Source organism: Barbus barbus (assembly GCF_936440315.1).
Source record: "Barbus barbus genome assembly, chromosome: 37".
In the NCBI taxonomy this organism is placed as follows: domain Eukaryota; kingdom Metazoa; phylum Chordata; class Actinopteri; order Cypriniformes; family Cyprinidae; genus Barbus; species Barbus barbus.
Window position 1 is genome coordinate 175,345 of NC_136715.1, and position 26,707 is coordinate 202,051.

The window sequence follows — 26,707 nt, forward strand, 5'->3', positions numbered from 1 at the left end:
CTGATTGCATACGATATTCAGAGCGGAATGACGCTGAGAGCGTTCCCATAGCGTCTCCGACGCAGCTCGACGTTCCTGAAAGGGAACTATTGGATTTTGACAAGTTAGATTTTGTATCAACAAGGAGAACTTCTGTTTTGTCAGTATTTATCTTAAGAAAATTGTCAAAACCAGGATTTAATCTCTTCTAAGCAACCTAAAAGAGAGGAAGAAAGAAAGTTAGAATTTGGCTTAGAAGACAAATAAAGTTGGGTGTCGTCAGTATAGCAGTGAAAACTGATGCCATATTTCCTAAAAATGTGACCAAGGGGTAGTAGATAAATAATAAATAAATTAGGGCCCAAAACAGAGCCTTGAGGGACACCGGTTTTAACAGGTGAAGTGTATGATTTGAAATTTTCAAGTTAGAATCTGAACCAACTAAGAGGGACGCCAGTAATACCTATGGAGAGTAGTCTATCTAGGAGAACTTGATGAGAGATTGTATCAAAAGCCATGCTTAAATAGAGTAGAGTAAGTATAGTTAAAAAACCAGAATCGGCTGACATTAGCAGATCATTAACAACTTTTACCATGGCCGTCTCTGTACTATGCAAAGGGTGGAAACCGGATTGGAATTTTTAAAACAAGCTATTTTTTTAAAAGATGATAGTGAACCTGAGATGCAACAACTTTTTCAAAACTTTTTGAGAGAAAAGGTAAATTGGAAATTGGGCGAAAGTTGGCAAAATTATTAGGGTTGGCTCCCGGTTTCTTGAGTCTTGGAGTGATTAAAACCTTAACCTTAAAAGATGAAGGTACCACACCAGAGGTGAGAGACGAGTGTATAATATCAGTTACTATATCAGATAGAGAAGATAAACGAGCTTTGACCAGGTGAGTAGGGAGTGGACTTAAATTGTTTGATAAGACCTGATACTTCATCGATAGTTGGAAGTTCAAAACTGTTAAATAGAGACAGAAGAGAACCGTGGGAAGATAAATACAACAGATAAGATGCCACATTGTTTTACATTTAGTCATTTGGCAGACGCTTTTATCCAAAGCGACTTACAATTGGGGAATACAAAAAGCGATTAATCTTGAAGAGGCAATCAGACAGAGGAAGTGCTCGAAACACCAAGTCTCAGTCATTGTTCAAACAAGTACAAGCCAGTAAGCGGAGAGAAAGATAGAGGGAAATAGTTTTTTTTTTTTTTTTTTTTTTGAGTTTAGGATGAAGTCAAGTAGTGCCGAAAGAAATTAGTTTTCAGTTGTTGCTTGAAGATTGCCAGGGATCCAGCGTTCCGGATAGGGGTGGGAAGATTATTCCACCAGCCAGGAATGGTGAACGAGAATGTTCTGGAGAGTGATTTTGAGCCTCTCTGTGATGGTACCACAAGGCGTCGCTCACTAGCAGATCTCAAACTTCTGGAGGGGATGTAGGTTCGTAATAGTGAGTGGAAGTAGGAGGGTGCTGAGCCTGTGGTAGTTCTATACGCAAGCATCAGTGTCTTGAACTGGATGCGAGCTGCCACTGGTAGCCAGTGCAAGGAGATGAAGAGAGGTGTAACATGCGCTCTTTTGGGCTCGTTGAAGATCAGTTTTGAAAAGTTAATTGTTGATGAATATTTTAAAAATTTTAGTATTAAAAAAGGTAATTAATTTATCGCATAGATTATTAGAGTATAGATGAGAAGGAAGGGTATCTGGTGGACGTAGGATAATATTTACTGTATTAAACAAGGACCTTGTATTCCCTTCCTCTATCCCAATTATATTCGAATAGTCATCAGATTTAGCCATTAAAAGAGCATTCTTGTAAGAGAGCATATGATCTGTGTACATATCTTTATGAACATTAAGTCCCGTTTTAATGTATAAACGTTCCAAGCGACGCCCCTTAGTTTTAAATTGTCTCAGTTCTGGTGTAAACCAAGGTGCAGAATGGTTAAAATAAACAGTCCAAGTCTTTAAAGGTGCAAGTGTATCAACCACACTATGCAGTCGCTCATTATAATAGGAAACAAAGTCATCCGGAGTAGAGAAAACATTGTTCCAGAACAAATTGTCCAGTCCATCAGAAAGAGCAGATAAATCAATGTTATTGATATTACAAAATGAAATAGAACGACCCATTTTTTTTCAACCATTAAGTTAACACTGAATGATATTAACTTATGATCTGATATGGGCAGGTCTAAAGCACGACAGTTGGAACGTATAACACCAGAACAGTAAATAAGGTCAAGAATATGGCCTTTACAATGAGTTGGAAAATCAACAAATTGCTGTATTCCAAAACTATGAAGGCATGATATAAAATCCCTAGTGAGAATTTTGCTGACATTGTCCATGTGTATATTAAAATCAGCCAGTATGATCACATTTTGAGATGTAGCACTCATTAAAGTTAAAAATACAAACAAATCGTTTAAAAAATAGTATTACTCCTAGGTGGATGATAAACAGTGGCTACAACAGTAGGGACAGGCCCATTAATTTGCAAAACAGTGGACTCAAATGATTCATACAGAGGCACGTTCATGGGAGAAACTTTCCACTTCTCATTATAAAGTATTGCAAGCCCTCTACCTCAGCCAGGTGCACGAGGTTGACAGGTATAAACAAAGCCAGGAGGGACAGATTGATTAAACTGTGAAAAATCATGCGATTGTTGCCATGTTTCAGTAAGACAAAGGAAGTCAAACTTGCTGTCATTCAGGAGATCATAAATAAAAGGTCCTTTGTTTGTTAAGGAACGAGTATTGAATAAGCCAAAAGTAAGATCAGTCATACCGGATTTGATGCTAGTTGTCCTAGAGATATTGGCCAGCACACTGGTCGACAGTCCGTATTGACTTCTTTGGCGGATGCTGAGTGGACGACCAGAACGATCATATTAGACTGGTGTCATCGTAGATATAATTACGTCGTGACCCATGATGGATGTACTTCTGCCGAGGATAGTAGATAATATCCTGGTGAGATTGAAGGGTCGGTGGTGGTTCGGTGACACGGAATCGCAGTGAAAAAAAGTTCCGCTGCAGTATATTGGAGAATCGATGTCACTGGATAAAGAATCAAATAAAATGTAATCCACAAGAAAAGTTGGCTGGTCCACATTGTTGAATGCAAACTCCAAGGAATCTCTGAGAAGATGGGATGTCGTCAGGCCACGATAGGTAGCGTCAGGTTAGTCCATGAGGTGCAGATTAAGAATCATTGAGCTGCTGATTCCGTTTTTAGATTAAACCTTTTAGTTAAAAACGACCAGAAAAGGTAGCAGTTGCAGGAAAACTCCAGGACGGCTCCACGAGAACAGAGCGTCAAGAGCGATCAGCAGCGTCGGATTAATCAGTCAGGAACAAGGAAAAGGCAACAGTTGCAAGCCGGGTCCAAGATAACTCTGTGCAAACAGAGCGTCGTGTTAGAAAACAACAGGTTGACCAGTCAGTAAAGATTGCTGAGTCGCAGATTTTCTTATTATTTTCTAGTTAAGACAACCAAAAAAGCAACAGCAATCAAACATTTAAAATAAACAAACAGACAAACTAAAGCCGTCGAGGAGCAGCGGCAGCAGTGTGCGCCAGTGTTCACTCTGGAAGTCCGAAGTAATTTTATGTCAAAAATCATTACGATATTAAGTAAAGATCATGTTCCATGAAGATATTTTGTAAATTTCTTACTGTAAATATATCAAAACTTAATTTTTGATTAGTAATATGCATTGCTAAGAACTTAATTTGGACAAATTTAAAGGCGATTTTCTCAATATTTAGATATTTTTGCACCCTCAGATTCTAGATTTTCAAATAGTTGTATCTCAGTCAAATATTGTCCGATCCTAACAAACCATACATCAATGGAAAGATTATTTATTCAGATTATTTATACGAAGACTGGTTTTGTGGTCCAGAGTCATATATGAGCAAAGATTTTTATGGAACTGTATGATGTATTATATAATTTTTTTATGGAACTGTATGTATATATGTAAACACTTCAACATTTAATATACATATAAATAAATAAATAATATATATATATATATATATATATATATATATATATATATATATATATATATATATATATATATATACACGCACACAAACACACATGCAGTACATGAACACTGTCTCACTATTTATACTACTACAAAGCACAGAGCAGTGTGTAAGTGTAAGAATTGGGACACACCTAGCAAGTCTTTTGAATGATTCATTAAAAGAAATGAATCGCAGGAGTCATCTGTCTCGTGGACAGTTCTGTAAATGATGCGTCTACAGTGAGTGAGATGTCAGGAGTGATTTGGAGGACGACACACCTGTGAAAAGTGCCTCACATTAGCCTTTCCACCTGTAATTCAGAATTCTGCACACGCTCCTTTCCCTACAGTATTTGCTGTTATTATGTGTCAGCACTGATCTATTTATCTGTCAGCATCTCGCTCTCCCGCCTAAAATCTCATTAAACGAATGTGATGTTAACTCAACTGAATGTGTCCGTCTGAAATTCTGTCAGCCCGGTTCACATCTCTGTCATCTCACCAGCGTCCCGCGTTTGGAAAGATGAACCATCACCGTCCCTGAAGAAACAGCATGTGCTCTGTGTTCAGACTAAGAGCAGTGAAACAGCTCAGAAAGAGATGGCGGGCAGAGAGAGATGAGGAGAGGCGTGAGCGAGGACACACGAACGTAATTGAGTCTCTCAGTGGCCAGAGAGTCTTAAGCCGGAGGCGTCGGCCTCCATTCATGATCAGTGAGCTGAAGCCATGCAGACACACACAGGAAGTGAGGAAGCATTGAGTAATGAGAGCTTCCTGCTCTGTTCATCTGCAATCACTGCAGTCACAGAGTAGGACCGCGAGGACCTCTCTTCCACTGCCAATATCCGCTCATTTCAATGACTGCCACAGGGATCCTATAGTATTTCTTGTTTTCTGAAAAAAGTATCAAAATTTTGTTAGTTTTTGCTTAAAACAAGCAAACATTTCTGCCAATGGGATAAGAAAAATTATCTTGTTTAGCCTTTGAATTAAGATTATTTTTCATACCGCATTGGCAGATACTTTTTGCTTGTTTTAAGCAAAAACTAACAAAATTTGAATAATATTGTCAGAAAACAAGACAAAATATCTTAAGTCGTTTTACTTGTCAAGTAAATGCATCATGATTCAAGAATTCAAGACAAAAATACTTAGGAAGAAAATAATTTTTTGCAGTGCCTGCTAGTGCAGGCAAAGTCACTCTACGTAAAAGCAGGAGAACACAAACACTTTTTCAGCTCTAAACCCTGAGAGACACACAAAGGGAGTCGTTTACAAGTCTGCAACTCAAGAGAACGTCATGTTTATGTTCTCAGACTGTGAAAAGTCACTGGATTTGCCAAAGTTTGAGTGATTTTCATGCCATCAAAGAGTTTCTTTTGGGAATCTATGGCTACATATTAATCCAGATACATTTGAAAACGTTATTTTCGTTTTAAAAAGCTCTCTCCGTCCACACTAGCGTTTACAAGCGTTTTCCAAAAGTTTCTCATGCATACTGAAATGTCAGAAAACGTCTTCGGTTGCGTATGTAACCCCAGTTCCTCGAAGGAACGAGACGCTGCGTCAGGAGACGCTTTGGGGAACGCCTACAGCGTAACCGGCTCTGAATACCAATGAAATCTGTCCAATGGATGGGAGGGACGTCACGGGCGAGGTGACGTAATGACCAGGTGGTATAAAAGCATGTGCGGTGAAACCGGCGTCAGCTTCTAGAATGAAGCAAGCGCTGGCAGGGATGCCGGAAGTGTGGCCTTGCGACGCAGCATCTCGTTCCTTTGAGGAACTGGGGTTACATACGTAACCCAAGACGTTCCTCTTCCTGCGGAGAGTAGAGCCTGCAGGAACTCCAGCACTGTACCAACCGGGCAGTTAACTGGGTCAAGCTGGCGATCTCCGCACCATGAAGTGAAGAGTGAAGATCTGCTTCATCACCTCGGTGTGAAGCATCCATTCCCCGGATAACAGCCCCTGTCACGACAGGGTGTCTGCTCCTACATTGAGCTGCTAACTCAATGCTCAGAAGGTAGCGGCATGCTCAAGGTGACCCTCTAAGTTGAGGGGATCAATGCCAGCTCGACCAACAGGAGAGCCGGGAGGGAGCAGCATGCTCATAAGTGACCCTCTATAGTGAGGGGAGCAATGCTAGCTCTACCAAGGTAGAGCTCTGGAGAGCAGAGCACTTAACTCTCAGAATGAGAGGGAACTCAGAAGCTCAGAAGGGAGCGGCATGCTCAAAGGTGACCCTCAAAGTTGAGGGGAGCAATGCCAGCTCGACCAACCAGGAGAGCTCGGCCTCATAGCCCACACAAGGATTTGGTGCGCCAGCCTGTACAGGGGGTGCGAACCACAGACCTCCTTGGTGGTTGCTATAAGAGACCACCGATGTGTTGTCGGTGCGAACTAACACATGGCAACCTCTTAGGTCTGGGAGAAAGTATTTCAGAGCCTGAAACACGGCCAGCATCTCGAGCCTGAGCACGTGCCAAGCGTGATGATGACCCCTCCACAGACCGTGGGCAGGGTGGCCACTCATGACCGCTCCCCAACCGGTGAAGGATGCGTCCGTCACTAGCGTACGCAGCGATACGGAGCTCTCAACACCGGGCCCTGGGACAAGAGCCAAGGTTGTCTCCACATGTCTAAGGCACGTAGGCATCGCTGCGTGACCTTGATCATGCGAAGCGGGTTTCCCCTCGGGGGGAGCCCCTTGGTCTTGAGCCACCACTGTAGGGGTCTCATGTACAGCAGGCCAATAGGCATCACGTTGGACGCAGCTGCCACCAGACTTAGCAGTATCTGAAACTGCTTGACAGTGAGTGACTGGCCTTCTTTCACCCTCCTGACTTTCGTGAGGATTGACTCGATCCGAGCAGGAGACATACGTGCCTGCACTGTGGTCGAATCCCCACCACCCCCAGATAAGTGGTTCTCTGTAATGGAGAAAGCACACTTTTCTTGAGGTTCAGTCTTAACCCCAACACTTTTAAGTGAGCGAGAACAACACCTCAATGTTGAGCCGCCCTCTGCTCTGAATGAGCGAGAATCAACCAGTAGTCGATGTAATTGAGTATGTGGACGCCCCATAGCCGCAGCGGAGCTAACGCGGTGCCCACACACTCGTAAAAGTGCGGGGTGAGAGTGCTAGGCTGAAGGGAAGTACCCGATATTGGTAAGCTTTGCCCCCGAAAGCAAACCTCAGGAACTTCCTGTGAGTGGGAAGGATGGAGACATGGAAGTATGCATCTTTTAGATCTACGTGTCAGACATAGATCTAAACCAGTCCTCGGACTTGATCTGAGATACTTACCTGAGCATCTTGAACTTCAGTCTTGCAGATCAATTGATGCAGATCTAAAATGGGACGCAATCCTCCATCCTCCTTGGAACTATGAAGTACCGGCTGTAGAACCCAGACTCTCTTCGTAAGGAGGACCCACCTCGATGGCTTCTTTCCTTAAGAGAGTATCTACCTCTTGTTCCATTACCAGAGCCTGCATGGGGCCCACTAACGTGGAATTCACCCCGTTGAATTGAGGCAGACGAGAATCGAACTGGATTCTGTAGCCTCTCTCTACAGTGCGCAGGACCCATCAAGACACATTTGGCAGTAGTTTCCACGCTACGAAATAATCTACTAAGGGAACCAGTCTCTCGAGACTGGTGTCTGGTGTAACCGGAGCAGCTAGTTCGGTGCCCTGGAACAGCACACCGGCAGGGAACGGCCGAACTAGCTGCTCCAGAGACCCCGGAAGGGGTGGCGAGCATCTCAGCTCCGCTACGATACCGGGCGGAAGAGACTGAGATATGCGCTCGCTGAAGACCGCTGCGCCCTGAAGCACCATAGGTGGCAGGGTTGCCAGAACGATCTCCTGAGGGCGCTGGGGGGGCGATGATCGCTGTGTGTTGCAGCGATCGTCACTCTACCCCAGCGGGGGCTACCCTCATAAGCCCTGATCCCACTCACATCAGGGCTTCTTGGCCGAAGACCTCTTCACCTGCTTGGCAGGGAGGTCCTTGACCGCGCACCCTTCTTACAGGGTCAACCAAAGATGCCTCTCCGCCGCCACCAGGGCTGCCACAGATCGCCTTGACGGTCTCCCTGGCGGCGCGGAGGAACAAATCAGCGGTTTTGCGGAGTCCTGGATGTCCTCCGCACTAAATCCCTCGCCCTCATCCAACTCCTTGAGCAAGTCAGCCTGGCATGCCTGCAACACCACCATGGTGTGCAGACATAAGCCAGTCCAACCTGCTGCCGCGTACCCCTTGCCTTCAGAGACGACGCAGCGTCAGGGGACAGATAGCTCGCAAGAGTCTGTTCCACACGCGGCATCGCTCTGTAACCGCGCTCACTCGTCCCCATCACATTACCGTAGTACTCGAATGAGGGGACGAAGAGGCGGGCCGAATTGTTTTCCCTACGACCTCGACACCTCAGTGGAAAAAAAGGCAGGCTCCGATGTGGAGGTGAGTCTGAAACCGCAGAAAACGCTTGTATAACCCTCTCTGAGGTTCGACAAGACACTCCACAAGCTCCTCATATTGGGGTGACAGAGTGGGTGCAACATGCTTGACGCTTCCCATGTCAACCTCCTCGGAGGAAGACATGAGAAACGCCGATGCCGCTGCCCGAGGGGAAGTAAACCCAAGGCGGGCTTCCGAACTCGAGGAGCGGTCATGGGATGTGACAGGTGAGGATGGAGAAAAAGACTCGCTCGTCTCCGATCCCTCCATCAGATCCAGATGCGAACCCCACGAGCGCTGCCCTCGCTCCGCCTCAGCAGAAGCGGGGCAGCGACGCGGGGAACGCCAAACGCACACAAGCTGTGTGTATCCCCCGCACACAAAAAACGTTTGCATGGAGGAACATGCTCGTATTGCGCTCGCGGGATCCAGCAGGTGAGGATGGAGATAGAGACTCGCTCGTCTCTGATCCCTCCATCAGATCCCGTTGCGAACCCCAAGAGCGCCGTCTTCACTCCGTGGGGAAAGCCAATGAAAGAACCCTCTCCAGAGAATAGGGCCTTTCGGGAGCGAAGCACACGCAGAGGAAAACCCCCACAGTGCGGACAGTCAGCCCCCTCGAGGGCTGCCTCCGCGCGCCTCACTCCCAAGCAAAGCACACACAAGCTGTGCGCATCCTCCGCACACAAATAACATTTGCACTGAGGAACACACAGCCCGTATTGCGCCTCACTTCTCCCATGCTTAGTTTTACAAAGCCTTTTTGACATGACCTTGCAAAACGGACAGACAACAGTAAATAAGACTTACAAGACACAGAGCGCTTAGCTGAATGACAGAAAGCTGATGCCGGTTTCACCGCACGTGCTTTTATACCAGCTGGTCATTACGTCACCTCGCCCGTGACGTCCCTCCCATCCATTGGACAGATTTCATTGGTATTCAGAGCCGGTTACGCTGTAGGAGTTCCCCAAAGCGTCTCCTGACGCAGCTCGAGTTCCTGAAGAGGAACATAAATTTGCTTTACTGCACATGCGTAAAGCATCAAAAAAGCTCACCAAGATGGCGGACAGAACAGAAAGACGCAGACAGAACAGACATGATACGTGTTTATGCAATTCTTCTCATTTTATTTAGAAAACTCTTTCAGCATTCATTGACGCGTCCCTCACTCATCTAAAATGCAACTGCCCTCATGTTTTGCCGCAAACAGCAATCGCGGGTACATTTTCTGTCATCTTTACAGGACTGTGACATGAAGAGTGTACAAATTAACACATCTGTAGCAACAGTGTGAAAGTGAATAGCATAGTCATTTTTTTCAAAAGCCTCTGTTTTCAAGTGTTTGCAAATTCATCCACTTTGGAGTGTGTTTTCAAAAAGCTTTTGTTTTGTTTTCCTTGACAAAAAACACCATCTCAGTGTGAACACAAGACCAAAACGAAGAGAAAAAGGTGTGTTTTCAAACAAAAACTTACTTCTGTAAACAGTACTTCTGGATGGATGGATGGATGGATGGATGGATGGACTAGTAATTCTGCTACACACTTCACACTCTTTTCTTTGCTGTTGTTTTGAAAGCGGCGTGCTTTTATTTAAATGAGGAAACTTTCTGTAATGCTGGTCTGCTATTGTATTAAGCTGGTCTGCTGTTTGGTCTGTGGATTTTACCGTTTCTTCAAATAATGGGAACTCCAAGTAGTTATTATGCCTCTAGAATGAACTGCGATACCCCAACAGTAGTTTACACACACTTAACTCACCAGAACATGTTCATCTTCTGTTCAATATGGCAGAGAGATGCTTTGTTCCCAGGGAAAACAGCTCAAGAGATCAGCATGAGAACTCTCTACTCGATAAGTGAATTTGAATTGACTGGTGTGGACTGGAGTGGCTCAAGAGGAAGATGATTTGATTCTGATTCCTGCAGTGACCATTACGCTATAGGATTTCTGAAAAATTAAAAGTACAAATCAACAGCTCATCCATTTTCACTGAAAGATATTGTCATTCCCAATCAATACAAACAGACTCAGCAGATCCTGCACGCAACAGACACAAAAAGAGGAATAAAAGCGGTTTGGAGATGTTGCACTCACGTTCAGCGCTGAATCCATTTCAGAGAGATGAAGATGAGTTAACCACGTTAAAGAGCTCGAATCTTCAACTTTAATAGACAGGACAGCACAGAATAGTGATAATTCAGGGATCGACAGTAACCTAATTTATGTTTACTTTCAGAATGAAAGGCATTAAAAGGTTTAGCAGCTACAGTGCATGCTCAGTCTATGTACAGTCCCCAAACATAAAACCAAATCAAAAATAACATCTGCACGTAAATAAATCTCCAGCTAGTTAAAGGTTTCTGGTGTCTGGACAGTCTGACCTGTACCATCGATTCAGTATGATGTAGAATTGTATTATCTGAGGGAATCATGCTGGCCATTTATTTAACGTGTAACTCCTGCCCTGTTACTTGGAAGGCTCGGCTGAATACAGATAAGACTTCCTTAGACTAACGATAAGCATTCTCTAATTGAGAGAAATGATGTAATATCGATCTTCTGTACAGCCCCACGGCTGTGACATTTACCAAAGCGGCAGCGGTCGACTGCAGAGGGACAGAAAATGGTGCAGTTTGTCACACACGAGCAAACCTGCAGCTTCTGCACTGTTACATAATTATTCGCCTTTAAACGGTTCTGTGCACTAGAACATGAAAGCTGGCTAACATACAATGAAGAAAAGAGATGAGGAAAATTTATGATGAAATATTAATGCATGTTGTCGAAATATTTTTTTTTTTCATATATTTTACAGTAAAATTCTTTATCTATTAAAAACACTGATAATTTTACATTTAAAGCACATCCCTGTGCATTCAAAGACCCCTGAACAACAACAAAAAAATACAACTACATTAGATTTTCCAGAAATATTAGTGCTTGCAAGCTTCTTTCTCACATTTATTTGCATGCAGAATTGTAATATCTACATGCTGTTCTATTAATGTTCTTCTGGGTTTTAACACTGTAACCTTTTATCACACCGTGCTTTAAAAGGACTCCTGTTCATACGGCCTGAGCGATCTGAAGCAGAACTTGATCTGTAAAATGCAAAACTAGTCCATCCAGTCCTCTGGTGACCCACTTGCCAAAAGCGTTCTCGTCGAGTCTCTGACAGTCATGCTCGCCCATTGTTTTGGATCCTCAATTGGTGCATTCAGATGGAGATGAAAGTTCTGGTGGCTCTGCCATTTAGAAAGTGAGTCACGCAGTGCTCGATGGCCATCTCTCATGCCCTGATGTCAGACCTCAAAGCTGAAACTGCATGTCAGGAGTCCTGGGTTACAGAGAGGAACCGCTGGAGCTATTTGAGGGTTATTAGAACACGGAGAGAAAGAGGTGTCGCATCTATAATAACGCACAGGAAAAGATTAGTGTGCAAACGGTTGTAAAAGCCTCACTTTGTTTAACCGTGTTTGTGTGAGCAGCTCACGAACCCCACAATGCCAGACAGCCAATATGGCCAATAACAAAATGGGTAAAACTGCCAGTGATAAATGACCTAATATGGCTTGTGACAACTGGCCAAATGAATCAAAAGTCACCAGCATTTTGAAACATTTTGTTACTAAACTTATCAGGCACCTTCAAAACATGGCAACTTATCCACTTAACTTGACCAGTCTCATCACTTACAGATATTTCTGAGAGTTATAAGCACAAAATAAAGCATTAAATGACCAGCAGGCGGCGCTGAGTAGGTCTCAGGTCATGCTGCTGATGTTTCTAAACCAGTCGTTTCAAGAGTCTTGAGCAGAAACAGGTGAAACTGAAAACGGTCAGAGAGAGACAGACTCCAAACAGTCATCAGGAATGTTTTTGTCGCTCTTCCCAATCAATCTGGCAAATTTCCCAACTGTCGTCCAAGTGTTTCTGGGCAGCCATTGACTTCAACAGCAGAAGAACAACAAGCAAACTAACAGATGGTGCCTGGCATCTAATGAAGGTGTGGGAATGTTGGAATAAATGTAGTCTGAGAGAAAAGGAAAGAAACACATCTGAATTTACTGCTCCTGTCCTACCTCAACCAAACCTGGTTTTGCTCATTTCTGTGGGAAATACTGTAGTTTAAATGATGGGAAGATGACACATAAACTGCAGGTTCTTTTCACATTATTATTAAAACATTGTGTATATGAAGATTATTCATGACTATCAGGCCAGAAAACATCAGTTCACATATTATTTTATTATTTTTTTGTGTTACTCTGATCAACTGCCTTTTACTATACAGAAGCCACAAATCACATCCTGAAATACCATAAACCCATCCAGAGCACTGAACTCGTCATTCATTACTTTGGAAGAACAGCTCAAAACAACTATGCAAACAATGCCTGATCTGCAGATGAAAACCACAGATAAATTACACACACACACACACACTGTTGCAGATCATTTTACATCAGCATCATAATTCGATAACGATAATTATCGCGATATAATTTTCCTCGAAAAAACGGTATGAAGAGTTCGATAAATCGATATAACGTTTATGCGCCAAAAGCGAACCGAAACAGCACGATTCATTTACCGCTTATAAATGACCGTTTATCCTCTCGGATCAAAGTCTAACTGCCGTGCGGCGCGAGCAGATGCGTTTACTCGGTCACGCGAGCACTAAACAGAGCTGTGAGATCCAATGTGAAGCACTTGAATTCAGCGATGAACACAAATGACTGTGATTTAAACTAGCCAAACCCAAACAGGAGAAACACTGTGTTCAACGAGACGGTCAGGCTCTTCAATCACATAATTGAAAGGCTTTTCAATCACATTGCTATAATTTACCATGGATTTACTGTAGTAACACTCACTGCACCATGGTATTGTGGTAGAAATGTGGGATACTGACATTGAATTTTATTAAAGGAGTAATGGCATATAATTATAGTATGTATGTGAGATTAAGCTATAGCATGTGTGCATTTATACTGAATGTTTTTACAGTTTTTCATACAAATAGGCTACCTAAAAATCATATAGTTATATTTTTACCATGGTATTGAGATGCTATATGTGTGGTTTTAACTGTGTTTATCATCATTTAAATGTATGCTACTAAGGGAGAGCAATGCTTAATTAAAAAAATTTACTTGGTCAGAATAACTTTAACATATAAAACTCAGGTTGCTTAAATTTTTTACAGATGTTAGTGATTTTGGTAATGAACAAAAATGTACCTCTGCATCCTAACTCAAGCTACCAGAAAAAATTCTAGCTCACATTCTCTTAGGATCTAACAAAACCGCAGAGTGCAGGGGCATCACTTACGTGAGAGCTTTATCTGCTATACAGGTCACACCTCTGGGAGTCAAAGGGCCTATGGTGACTTGAACTTTTGGAGGGAAAGTTTACGACTCTTTGTCTCCATGCATGGTAATTTGCATATGAACCGGATTGGACGTTGATATACAAACTATTAAAGATTCTTAGAACACTTATATGTTGCATAGGTATCAACATATAATATACACTCTGAATTAGATCATCCGAAGATTAATTGATAGAGACCAAACATGATATACATGAGGTAATATTAACTAGTGTTCTATCATAATCATTCATAAAACAGGATACAGTACACAAGAACAGTAATAATATACACAATGACCTAAAGATATGTGTGTTCATTCAAAGAAGGGTTTTTCTATGAATTAATTAGAGAAGAGTCCGTTTTTACGGCCTTATGTTAATGAGTTAATAAAACAAGTGTTATCAGATGGGTTGCCATGGAACCAGGGGCCTGGAGTCATTGACAGACATACCAGCACCCAGTATGTGTATTGGGGGGGGGGGGGGGGGATCTGCGACCATTTGTTAATCTAATAACTAATTGCTAATTTGCAAATCAAATGCAAAATTGTGTGTCTGATTGGTCCAAATGCTACAGTGATTTCATGTTGTCATGTCTTGTGTGAACACGTGGCTTATGAGTGTTCTCATTAGCTGCGTGTTCGTGTCCTGTTTTGCACATGGCTGGTGATATGTTTTGCTGGCCATGTGCTTTTGTTTTGTGTGAGCACATGGCTTTTGTCTTAGTTTTCTGTGTGCCATGTGCTCTCATGTCAATTGTCTTGACCCCACCCATCTTATTACCTGATTATTGGTTAATTTGCCCAACCTGTGTTTAACTTGTTACCCTCCTCATATGCTCCCTTTATAATCTCCTAGTGTTTGGAGTCCTGTGCCAGTTCGTCGTTGTATGTTACCCTGTCGTGTGCTGATCCTGCCTTGCCTTGTCATGCCCTGTCCTGCCTTGCCAAGCCTGCCAGATGTCCTGTTGTTCTCCTACGGGGTAGTTTTGTTTTGCTTTGTTTTATTTTTGATTAATAAAATGCCCATTCTCCTGCACCACTGAGTCCTCGCCTCATCCCTTCACCCCAACCCTGACACACTACACTCGACTGTGACTCCACAGAGAACATTAGCCAAAGAATCAGAGAATCCCATCAGCCCCAGCTTCTCAAAGTATTCCACCATAACAGCTGGTTTGCATTGCATTTCTAGTCTAGTCTTTCAGCAATCGTGGTTAGTGGGTTATTTCCAAGAGTCTGCAGTGACCTGAGCCGATTAGTCTTTGTGAAGCGCATCATTCATGTTCACTCAATCGAGTCGGCGTCTCTGACACTCATTTAGCCGTAAACGACCATGAAATGTGGCACATAAAAGCTCTATTGTTTTACAAAGGTGCGATTCTGACACATTACACAGGTGATCAAACACAGCACAATCATTACAGCGCAGCACTGAGAGGCATCCACCCACACACACACACACGCACTTTTAGATTTTCAAAAAACTTCATTCTGTGTGATTTATAAGCTTGTTTACCCGTGGGGACCTCAATTTAGGTCCCCACTGTGACACAAGTCCCCATGAGTCTGTGTGCATTCAGGTTTAAGTCCCCACCAAAAACACACACAAGTGCACACACACACACACAAACACAGCACAATGCATTACTGAAAGATCTCTCAGACAGTTATGTAATATCAGCCTATAATAAACGCTGTTCTCACCCAGCTGCATCTCCATGACGTTCATCTTATTTTCAGATGGGTAGAGGATCTTGGGAGGCTTGTCAGTAAGTGGTGCTGTGCGAGAAAACAAACAACAAAGCAAATGATTAGTTGCATGTCAGTGCTGTCCATCTGTCTCTGATAGAGCTGCAGAATTACACGTTAAATCCTAAACGACAATGATTCGGCAGGATATGAACTGTTTTTGACATGTATAGTATGTCATCAAAAATGGAGTAAATCACCTTTTGAAAGTAATTTGAAGCTTCATATACAGATTGTACTACATAACTCCATATTCCAACCAGTCTCGTTCTCTCATCTGAGATCATACATTTTATTTAGACCTTTTCTGTTCTCTGATGATGCATTTCAATAAACAAACATGACCTTGTGCATTAGTAATAATTACTTGCAATGATAAAATGACCATTATAGTATAGCATTAAATTTGATATCTGCTATTCCACTATCTTGTTAAACATGAATCAATATTAGCATCTAAAAGCTTCAAATAAATGGACACATCAGAAATCTATGGACATCTATGTTTTTTCTATAATTAGACATACTACCTACAAAAATCAATATTATGTAAACTTTTAATTTAATTTTTTTGATTTTTGCCTTTCTAGGCCTATACATCGATTCACATAATTCATACTCTTTGTTAACTGCCTTAGGCAAGGCAAGTTTATTTATATAGCACATTTCATACACAGTGGTAATTCAAAGTGCTTTACATAAAAGAAAGTGAAATAGACGTTAAAATGTACAAGTGAATGTTCACTGTTCAATATTTTAAATAAACAAACAAATAAAAAAATTTGCATTTACACTAACATACTTTCTCTTAATCAGACCAGTCTGAAAAGTTTGTTTAAACTCTCTGTATTGCATTTTAACACTGAAAGTCATCAGATCTTCAAACAAAACCTGTGAATGCATAAAAGTGTCACTTCATGAACAAAAACACACAAGATGCATTTTTCATGTATTTATTAACCCTCTGAGCCCGACAAACGCGAATACGCGTTTTGGGGCAGATTTTCCTGATAAGGCAGAAATGAGCTTGAATTACTCTGCCATTTTTGATCGTTCAGATAAGAGCAATACACCATTCGAATCTGTAAGGGCTCTACTTTTATTTGTATACACCAGTGGCGGCTGCTGGTCTTTCAAAGAGGGGAAGCTCATTTTCGGCCTACATCATAAAAATTGTCCATTTATTTATACGTAAATTCTCCCATCGTGTGCAGTTTGCTAGCTGGCTAGTTCACTGCCTGGCCTACTGTATGAATGAATGAATGAATGAACAAACGATCTAAAAAAAACATTAAACTCGACGGAGGAAATGTGGGAATTAGGTTAAACTGAAACAAGGAATGTGGTGTATAATTGTGTGAAATGTATAATGAAAATTGGCCAGCAATTTCTCCAAGCAAATATCAAGAAATAGGTTGCAGCAGTTTGTCTTTTGACTACACTTGCAAAGTCCACTATGGGACTGAGCTCGAATCAGTGTTGCCAACTTCTTTCGATGGAAAGTAGCTAATGACATGCGCTAATTAGCATATTCATGACGTCATCGCGCCATATTGCCTTTTACATTTGTTTGTCTCTCTGTGCTCATACTGTATTTTAATGCAGCCAAATTCTCAATAAAACTGTTTTCCTTTATATATTTTACTGTTTATGTTGTCAGTCAACGGGATAAATATGAAATAGTGACTGAAACGCAGCCCTTTAAGAATACATAACCAACTCTCCCTCCCAAGAAGTTAGTCTGCACAAAAATCCTAATTTATAATCGAGCCGTCGTCTGATGAAATCAAATAATACACACAAGATAAGAAGACAATTCCTGTGCTGTGATTTCAGCTATATTTGCATGTAAAATTAGAGAAGCAACATAATATCTATTTGAACTGAACGCGCTGCTCCTCTCAGCCGCTCACTGAACAGAGAAAGAGGTGCGTGCGCGCTGACCTCGCGCCGTTGCGGCAGTACCAGCGATCACAGAGACTCGCTAAGGTTTGTCAAAGAAGTCGCTAGATTTGTCGCTAGTCACTTTTGGGGAAAAAGGTCGCTAGGGTGGTCTGAAAAGTCGCTAAATTGGCAACACTGGCTCGAATATCTTCAGCATCAGCGACTTCTTATAGGACACAATCGCTGTCAATCAAAAGGAGATGCAGTCTTTCGACAAACCCTCCAATCATCACGCAGAAGCCCGGAGTCCAGCCCCACCCACTCCTCCATTCACCCCCAGAGACGCTGAGCATCCGGGGGCGGGACAAAATCGCAGCATTTATCCAATGAGCATCTAGTTTTGAAGCACTGAAAAAAACTGTTCAAAGCAGCCCCATAGAAGTCAATGGACGCTGGGCTTCAACAGGCAAATACACTGATGCTACGGGAATATATGAGAAAGAAATCGAGTCACCTGCTATATGTAGCTGATTCTGAACGAACTCGTCTTCGAGATGAACGTGTTCTAACGCATTTTTAATCAATAAAATGTTAACACAATAGTACATGTTTGACCATTAATTTTTTGACATTATAGGGGAAGCCGAGCTTCCCTTGCAGTCTTAAAGAAATCCCCACTGGTATACACTCATAATAACAACTAAACGTTGTGCTTTTGAAGAATAAAGAAAACAAGCAGGGTGCTCTCTCTGTCTTCTCCGTGTCCGCGATCTGTTTTCAGAAATGCGTCACTAAAATGAAGTGTAACTCAGCGAATACTCAACACAAAAACATGAGAGTTATCTCTATAGAAAGCCTTTTTTTTTACGATAATACAAAGCATGAATGAGTCTATGACTACAAAACCTATATAAATAAATATATATATATATATATATATATATATATATATATATATATATAGATGGTCCTGATATAAACATGCTCACAAATGTTTTTTCTCTTTTTTTGGTTGTTTGTATTTTATTGAATCAGACACCTGCACCACAGATGAATCCTGCTGACTTTCAGTCTCTTCCAACTGTTTTCCTCTGAGAGCGCTGCACCAACATCAGAAGTTCAACAGTTTCTTCTTGAATCCACGGAAAGTAGCAGAAACACTTAAATAACACGTAAATATCAGGTATGATTTATTTGTTTCACTTGTTGAACAGAATCTGTTGCAGGAACGAGTCAAAGTCTGTTCACATCTCTGTGGTTAGATCAGTGTGCACAATAATGTGTCTTTGACCTTCATTATGTATGCTTTGATTATACTGTGTTGTAAATAAAATACAAATCATTTAAAAAACCCATTTTGTCAGTCTCCTCACACTCTCTTACCTGCCTCAGTCACAGTCACACTGATGGGCCATTAGCAGCTTTAGGGGAGGGCCCTTTGTCTCTCAGGTGAAAATCACTTAATATTCAAGACCATTACCACTCCCTCGCATATTGGCTTTCAATAACAAAACATGTCTTTAAACATTTAAATCAATATATTGTTTTCTGTGAATGAGTAAGCTGAATAATTTTCACATAATTGTGAAGTAAATATTCTAGCCTACAAGATCTGGTTCTCAAAAGTCTTGTATACAATTGTTCTGTATGTGTTTTATGGTCTTATTTCAGTAACTTCAAAATTTTAGTTTTTCACTAACCACGCATAAACGTTGTTTTCTCAAAAACACAATCATGTACATAAATGCTGCTAACATAACATTGTAGCCCAGTTTGTGCTGTTTACAGTGTTATTAGACTTTAGCCATTTATATTTTTATAAGCAACTGAAAAAAGCACAAATGTCAGGGCATGTCGAAAGTTCTCCAGGCCCCCAAAACACCCTCAGGGCCCAGAGGGTTAAAGGACGTAATATAAAACACTTAGTAAACTCTTAGTAACTTTCTCAAAAGCGCCTCAGCTTCAGTTCGCTTCAATACGACATCACGTTCAATATTGGTATAAATGCATTGTATAAAAACCATCATGAGGAATATCAGAACTGAAGACACTCCATCAGTGAAGGCACTAAACTACGTAGATTACACTGTTATGTTTAGTCAGTTAGAATAACTTGAGTTTACAGGATTTCAGACTAAAATACTGTAAATCCCATGAGTTTTTGAGCTGCAGACGTGTTCAGTGAAGAGCAGGTGTGTTGTGTGTAGATCAGATTTCTCTCCGTTACACTCATGTGTGGCACTGAATGAAGAGAAGCGGATAAATGCTGTAATCTGACCGCATGAGTTCAGCCGTTTCATTGATTGCAAAACGACAGTCGGATCGCAAGGTAAGATTGAAAAACTGGAAAACTCCATAAACTGCTGTTAATCTGTTTTCCCATCACCTGGATAAACGCTGACTGCTTTCAGGTATTTTGGCATCGTTCAACAGCGAGATCTGATTTCCCTTTCTTCATTTCATGTTCAGAGAGTTTTTCCAGCATCACAGCGATGTGTTAGTCAGCATGACAGAGCTTCAGCTTTGAGAAATTACTCTGCACCATTCGGCCGTAACAGTGACAAACGCAGCGTCTGTACCGTAGTAAAGCACCCAGAATGACTTACAGTAACCCACACACTCCGATTAGATCTGAAACACAGCTTTTGTAAATGTTTTCTTTTCCTGTCAATGTGCAACCTCTCCACAGAGAAAATCTCATTATCCTAATGAGCTTTTTCACCATGAAATATGCATTGATTATTTTGTTTCATGTAAAACTGTATAGACAGATTCGGTTTGCGTGAGCTTCTGTTCAACAGCCAGATGGAGACACGTTTAGATTTGGCACGAGGGAGCAACCGAAAAGAGAAACTGAGAAACGCAGAAAGCAAAAATAAACCCATTCCAGAGTTTGAGCTGTTACACGCGGTAAACTCACCAGCTGCATTATGATGAAAGAGTGAATGTGTGAGTGTTTGCGCAGGTGAAGTGAAAGACACCTGCTCTCGTCTCCTGAATTTAAACCATGGGAATTGTGATGAAATGTAAACCGTCTGATCGTTCATCTGAAATCCAATTTCTGCTCGGGAGAGGCCACCAGTGACTGCTGCGTATTTGGGATCATTATTCTGTGGGAGAGGTTCAAGAGAAAAAATAATGAATCACTGGGCGAAATATTTGCATGACCGTCTCTTCCCTGTCTCAGTATCTCATTAGCTCTTGTTTCCTCAGAGATTAGGTCTGTCTTGTGTATATGTGCTCAGCGGACACTTTATTAGATACACTTCTCTAATACTGCCATGGACCCCTGTGACCCAGATCAGCCTGAACTCAACAAGCGTCTGGAGACACTCCACAGAAACACACATTCATCATCATGTGTGGCGAAGCAGCTTCAGATGATGAGCTTCATGACCAGATGTTGCTTTGGTAGATGAGAGCTTATGGTCAGTAACAGCTTAGATCGCAGCGTTTACAGTTTTTTTTCAGCTGCTTGCACACATTTTCAAAGCTTTGCCTCTTTTTTATCAAAACTTTACACACAAATCCAAGAATTGCACACAAAATGCAAAATGCCTCAAATCTCTTGCAAAATGAAGCTCTGCATTCAAAATATCACAAACACATCTCAAAAGCAAACATTTGCAAACAACTTTGCCATAATATTAATTCCTGACAGATTTGTGTGTGTTACATAGAGAACTGTGTGTTGTGTTTTGCAAAAAGTGTTGTATGAAATTTAAAACTGTGTCAGAGGCTGAGAATTAGTGTATGGTTTTGCAGATTTGGTGTGTGCTTCTGCTGTTTGAGTGTCAGGTTAGACAAGTAAAGATTTTGTGTGTAAGCAGCTGAAAAAAACTGTAAAGACGATCGGTTAATACTAAATAAAACAAACAAGAGCGAAGACAGCATTCTCACTCATCACAAACAGAAAGGATGCAGCTGATTTATATCAATTAGACTGAAGATTTTAGATGAGCTATGCTCTTCTTTAGATATTGGCTAGATTTATGTCATTTCAGGCTTTTATTACTTAACTCAATCCTCACTAGCATGAAATTTCATGGACCCTAGAATATTTTGTTGTATGAGTATCTGAACATGCATTGTATCAAAAGAAAGAACATACCTCTGCACATGCATTTTATCCAAACTTGAATGTGGGTGAGTTTCATAAAAAAAAACAAAAAAAAGACATTTGAACAAAAAGCTTAGACAGGCGTTTTTGTCAAAGACTATGTCTGGATGGGATTGAAGGATGATCTTAGCATAGATGGAGACGAGCGCTTCATCAACACATCCAAAGCTTCACAGTCCTACACCACTTCATGGATCCTCATTTCATTCTGTAACAGTAGCGGTTTTGATTTATATATGGTTTAATGTTTGAGCGCATTAGCTTTTTATGTGAGCAATGCTTTGATTGCTTGGATCAGGAGATTATGTACTATTGCAGAATATGTGTAATAGAGCCCCCCCCCTATATAACAGTGAAAACTTGGATTGCCGGAAAAGTCAATGGCGGGAAAAGTGAATCTGAGCAGATTTTCAAACACTAGGCATCCTACACTTGGCGACTTTGCAGAGAAAAACTTGCCACTGTAAACCACCGAGAATCACACGCTACCAGACATTACAGTTATTCCCATCACAACAAACTCAATCCCTGACAAATTAAAACAATATGTGTTCTAAAATCGGCTCAAAATATCAAACATGTCTGATCTCCTCCGATTGGACGGAATCAGAGTCTGAGTCTGTGTCTATTCTGCACCATATGATTTCCTATGAAATCTGTCAACTCAAATCTACAGACTGAGTTGAAAAATCTGGGCAAAAGCCATGTGGTGTATTCCAGCCTTTACACGAATCAGATCTGATGCAACGAAGGTGAGATTCCTGTTTGTTCCAGAGATGAAAGTAATAAAAGCTGAAGCTCTAGTCATTTTATACTGGGCTACAGCTCTGTGGAGAAACATCACACACACGATCGATACATCCTCACCTCATAATTACCACAATAAACCCTCCCTATGGCCCGATACATGCAAATAGTCTCATCCCGTTGACCTTTTCGCTAGTTTCATCCATGTGAAACCATCGCTGCTGTGATCCTGCGTGCCATTAGTCGACGCCGCAAGGGTATATGGCTATTCACGGCGAGGGCGAGCACGCTCCTCTCTGGGGGGTCTCTTTAAGAAATGTCAGCACTGAGACGGGAAGGAAATTGCTCTCCGTACGGCTGCTGAACATCACAGGCTCCCAGCCAGGCCCAGAACTGAGCCTTCTGAACATAATCCACTTCTAAACACGCCGCAAGCCCCAGCTTTTGTTCCAGTGATGAGCGAAGCTGTCAGGGTGAGAGGCTGACATCTTCCTCCTGAATATAATTGAGTCCCACTGGTTCTGTAAATTAGCAACAGGACAGACTAAGAGGAAAGTTCTGGCAACCAGTGGAGAAGGTAGGATAAATACAGCTGAACTACACAGCGTTTCTTCTGTTGGTTTGTTTTTTTGGCTTGTTAGCCTGCACTTTAATCTAACGCACTAGCTTGACTGTGAATGTGAATCTGACTGGCTTGTTAATTCTCAGTACATAGAGACTCCTTCACCTAGATATCACACTATAGAGACTGTGTCTGTTCCCCAAACTAGAAAATACAGAAAATGTCCAAACCAAATTGAGAGTAATAATATAATTGATGTTCAACAAATAAAAAATATTTGCAATAAACAGAAACAATTGATAAAACTTGGCTTACTGAATATCAGGTCCCTTTCTACAAAACCACGTTTTGTAAATTATTTGATCAATAACCATAACCTAGATTTTCTCTGTTTGACAGAAACATGGCTAAAACCAGATGAATACATTACTTTAAATGAGTCCACCCCCCAAGATTGCTGCTATATAAATGAGCCACGTCCAAAAGGTAAAGGGGGAGGTGTTGCTACAATTAATAGCAATATTCTCAGTATTTCTCAGAGGGCAGGCTTTAAGTATAACTCGTTTGAAGTTATGGTTCTGCGTATAATATTATCTAGAGAAACATGTGTTAGTGATAAATCCCCTGTGATGTTTGTACTGGCTACTGTATACAGGCCACCAGGGCACCACACAGACTTTATTAAAGAATTTGCTGATTTTCTATCTGAGTTAGTACTGGCTGCAGATAAAGTCTTAATTGTTGGCCATTTTAATATCCATGTCGATAATGAAAAAGATGCATTAGGATCAGCATTCATAGACATTCTGAACTCTATTGGGGTTAGACAACACATTTCAGGACCTACTCATTGTCGAAATCATCCTCTAGATTTAATACTGTCACATGGAATTGATGTTAGTGGTGTTGAAATTCTGCAGCAAAGCGATGATATCTCAGATCATTATCTAGTCTTGTTTAAACTCCATATAGCTAAAACTGTATATTCTACTCCTTGTTACAAGCATGGTAGAACCATCACTTCTACCACAAAAGACTGCTTTGTGAGTAATCTTCCTGATTGATCTCAATTCCTCAGCATATCCAACAGCGCAGAAAAACTTGATGATGTAACAGAAACTATGGACTCTCTCTTTTCTAGCACTTCAGATACAGTTGCTCCTTTACGCTTAGGGAAGATCAAAGAAAACAGCCTGACTCCGTGGTATAATGAGCACACTCGCACCTTAAAGAGAGCAGCCCAGAAAATGGAGCGCAGCTGGAGGAAAACAAAACTAGAAGTATTTCGTATAGCTTGGCGGGAAAGTACCATATCCTACAGAAAAGCATTAAAAACTGCTAGATGTGATTACTTTTCGTCTCTTCTAGAAGAAATCAAACATAACCCCCGGTATTTATTCAATACAGTCACTAAATTAACGAAAAATAAAGCATCAACAGGTGTTGGCATTTCCCAAGAGCACAGCAGTAATTATTTTATGAACTACTTTACTTCCAAGATCGATTCTATCAGAGATAAAATTGTAACCATGCAGCCGTCAGCTACAGTATTGCATCAGTATTCCACTCTTTCTCTACTATAGGAGAGGAAGAATTGTATAAACTTATTAAATCATCTAAACCAACAACATGTATGTTAGACCCTATTCCATCTAAACTACTAAAAGAGCTGCTTCCAGAAGTCATAAATCCTCTTTTGGCTATTATTAATTCATCATTGTCATTAGGATATGTCCCCAAAATCTTCAACTTGGCTGTTATTAAGCCTCTCATTAAAAAACCATAACTTGACCCCAAAGATGTAGTTAATTACAGACCGATCTCAAATCTCCCTTTTCTGTCAAAGATACTAGAAAAGGTAGTATCCTCACAATTATATTCCTTCTTAGAGAAAAATGGTATCTGTGAGGAATTCCAGTCAGGATTTAGACCGTATCATAGTACTGAGACTGCTCTCATTAGAGTTACAAATGACCTGCTTTTATCATCTGATCGTGGTTGTAACTCTTTATTAGTTCTACTGGATCTTAGTACTGTGTTCGACACTATCGACCACAACATTCTTTTGAATAGATTAGAACACTTTGTTGGCATTAGTGGAAGTGCCTTAGCATGGTTCAAATCGTACTTATCTGACCGCCATCAGTTCGTAGCAGTGAATGAAGAGGTATCATATCGATCATAAGTGCAGTATGGATTACCTCAAGGCTCAGTACTAGGGGCGTTACTTTTCAAGCCATGTTTCTAGCATCTGTAAAACTGCGTTTTTACATCTCAAAAACATATCTAAATTGCGACCTATGCTCTCAACGCCAAATGCAGAAATGCTAATTCATGCGTTTATGACCTCAAGGTTAGACTATTGTAATGCTTTACTGGGTGGTTGTTCTGCACGCTTGATCAACAAACTACAGTTGGTCCAAAATGCAGCAGCTAGAGCCCTTACTAGAACCAGGAAGAATGACCATATTAGCCCGGTTCTGTCAACACTGCACTGGCTCCCTATCAAACATTGTATCGATTTAAAAATCTTGTTAATTACTTATAAAGCCCTGAATTGCTTAGCTCCTCAGTACCTGAGCAAGCTCTTATCACATTATAGTCCTCCACGTCTGCTGCGTTCTAAAAACTCTGGCCGTTTGATAATACCTAGAATATCAAAATCAACTGCAGGCGGCAGATGCTTTTCCTATTTAGCACCCAAACTCTGGAACAATCTACCTAACACTGTTTGGGAGGCAGACACACTCTGTCAGTTTATATCTAGATTAAAGACACATTTCTTTAACCTGGCTTACAAATAACACACTACTACACTTCTATTATTCAAATCCATTAAAGGATTGTTAGGCTGCATTAATTAGATCAACCGGAACCGGGAACACTCCCCATAACACACAATGTACTCGTTACATCGTAAGAAGAATGGCAGCTACGCTAATATTTGTCTGTTTCTTTCTTATTCTGTTTCTCAGTACGTGTCCGGATCAGATGGCGGATCGGTGCCGGGAGATGATGTCTGCGGCCCTGATCGTCGGCGGAGGCCGGACACCTGGATGAGCCCCGGGGACATATCCCCAGTGAAGACCTCGACTAAAAATACAATAAAACTAAAAATATAATAAAATACCTAACTACATAATACTATTATTGTTAGAAATTGCAACAATATAAAAAAAGAAATATTATGCATTTATACATTTAAAATTTTAATTATATCAATAATTAAACAATAATATCCTGGCCAGAGGAGAACTGACCCCCCCGAGTTGGGGACACTTTCTAGTGATTATCGTCAATTTGATTTCACAGATACTATTTAAACTAAACTGAGCTAAACAATGACATCTCTGAATTCAATAATGAAATGCCTTTAACTGAAAATTGAGTGTTTAATCTGTTTATTATACATTACTGACACTCTGTCTTCCAATTTGATACTGTTAAGTGCTTTGACACAATCTGTATTGTTAAAAGTGCTATATAAATAAAGGTGACTTGACTAAAAAAGTGCTGATGTATTGCCATGCATCAGAAACTCTCGCTTTCAAGCCACCATATCTTGACTTTGTTTTATTTTTAGAAGACACAAAACGCCAGTCAAATGTTCCTCCTATTCTCATAAAGACCTCAAGGTTCAAGGTATCTTTATTAGTACCTAAAGGTAAATTTGTTGTGCAGACAGGAAATTCAGGAAACCATACTTAAGACAGACAATAAAAGCATCAACGTACTATAAACAATATACATAAATAAATATTTGTTATA

The 26,707-nt window shown here is 41.1% G+C and overlaps 1 protein-coding gene across 1 annotated transcript in view; it reads right to left on the reverse strand.

Annotated features, from left to right (window-relative positions):
- Nucleotides 1-26,707, reverse strand: part of LOC306857028 (interleukin-1 receptor accessory protein-like 1-B) — a gene marked incomplete at both ends in the record, with an annotated part of 238,415 nt that overhangs the window by 85,503 nt on the left and 126,205 nt on the right. The window contains one exon of the mRNA XM_079396671.1: nucleotides 15,582-15,656. Within this exon, the coding sequence (XP_079252797.1) occupies nucleotides 15,582-15,656 (75 nt within the window). The remainder of the gene's footprint in view (nucleotides 1-15,581; nucleotides 15,657-26,707) is intronic.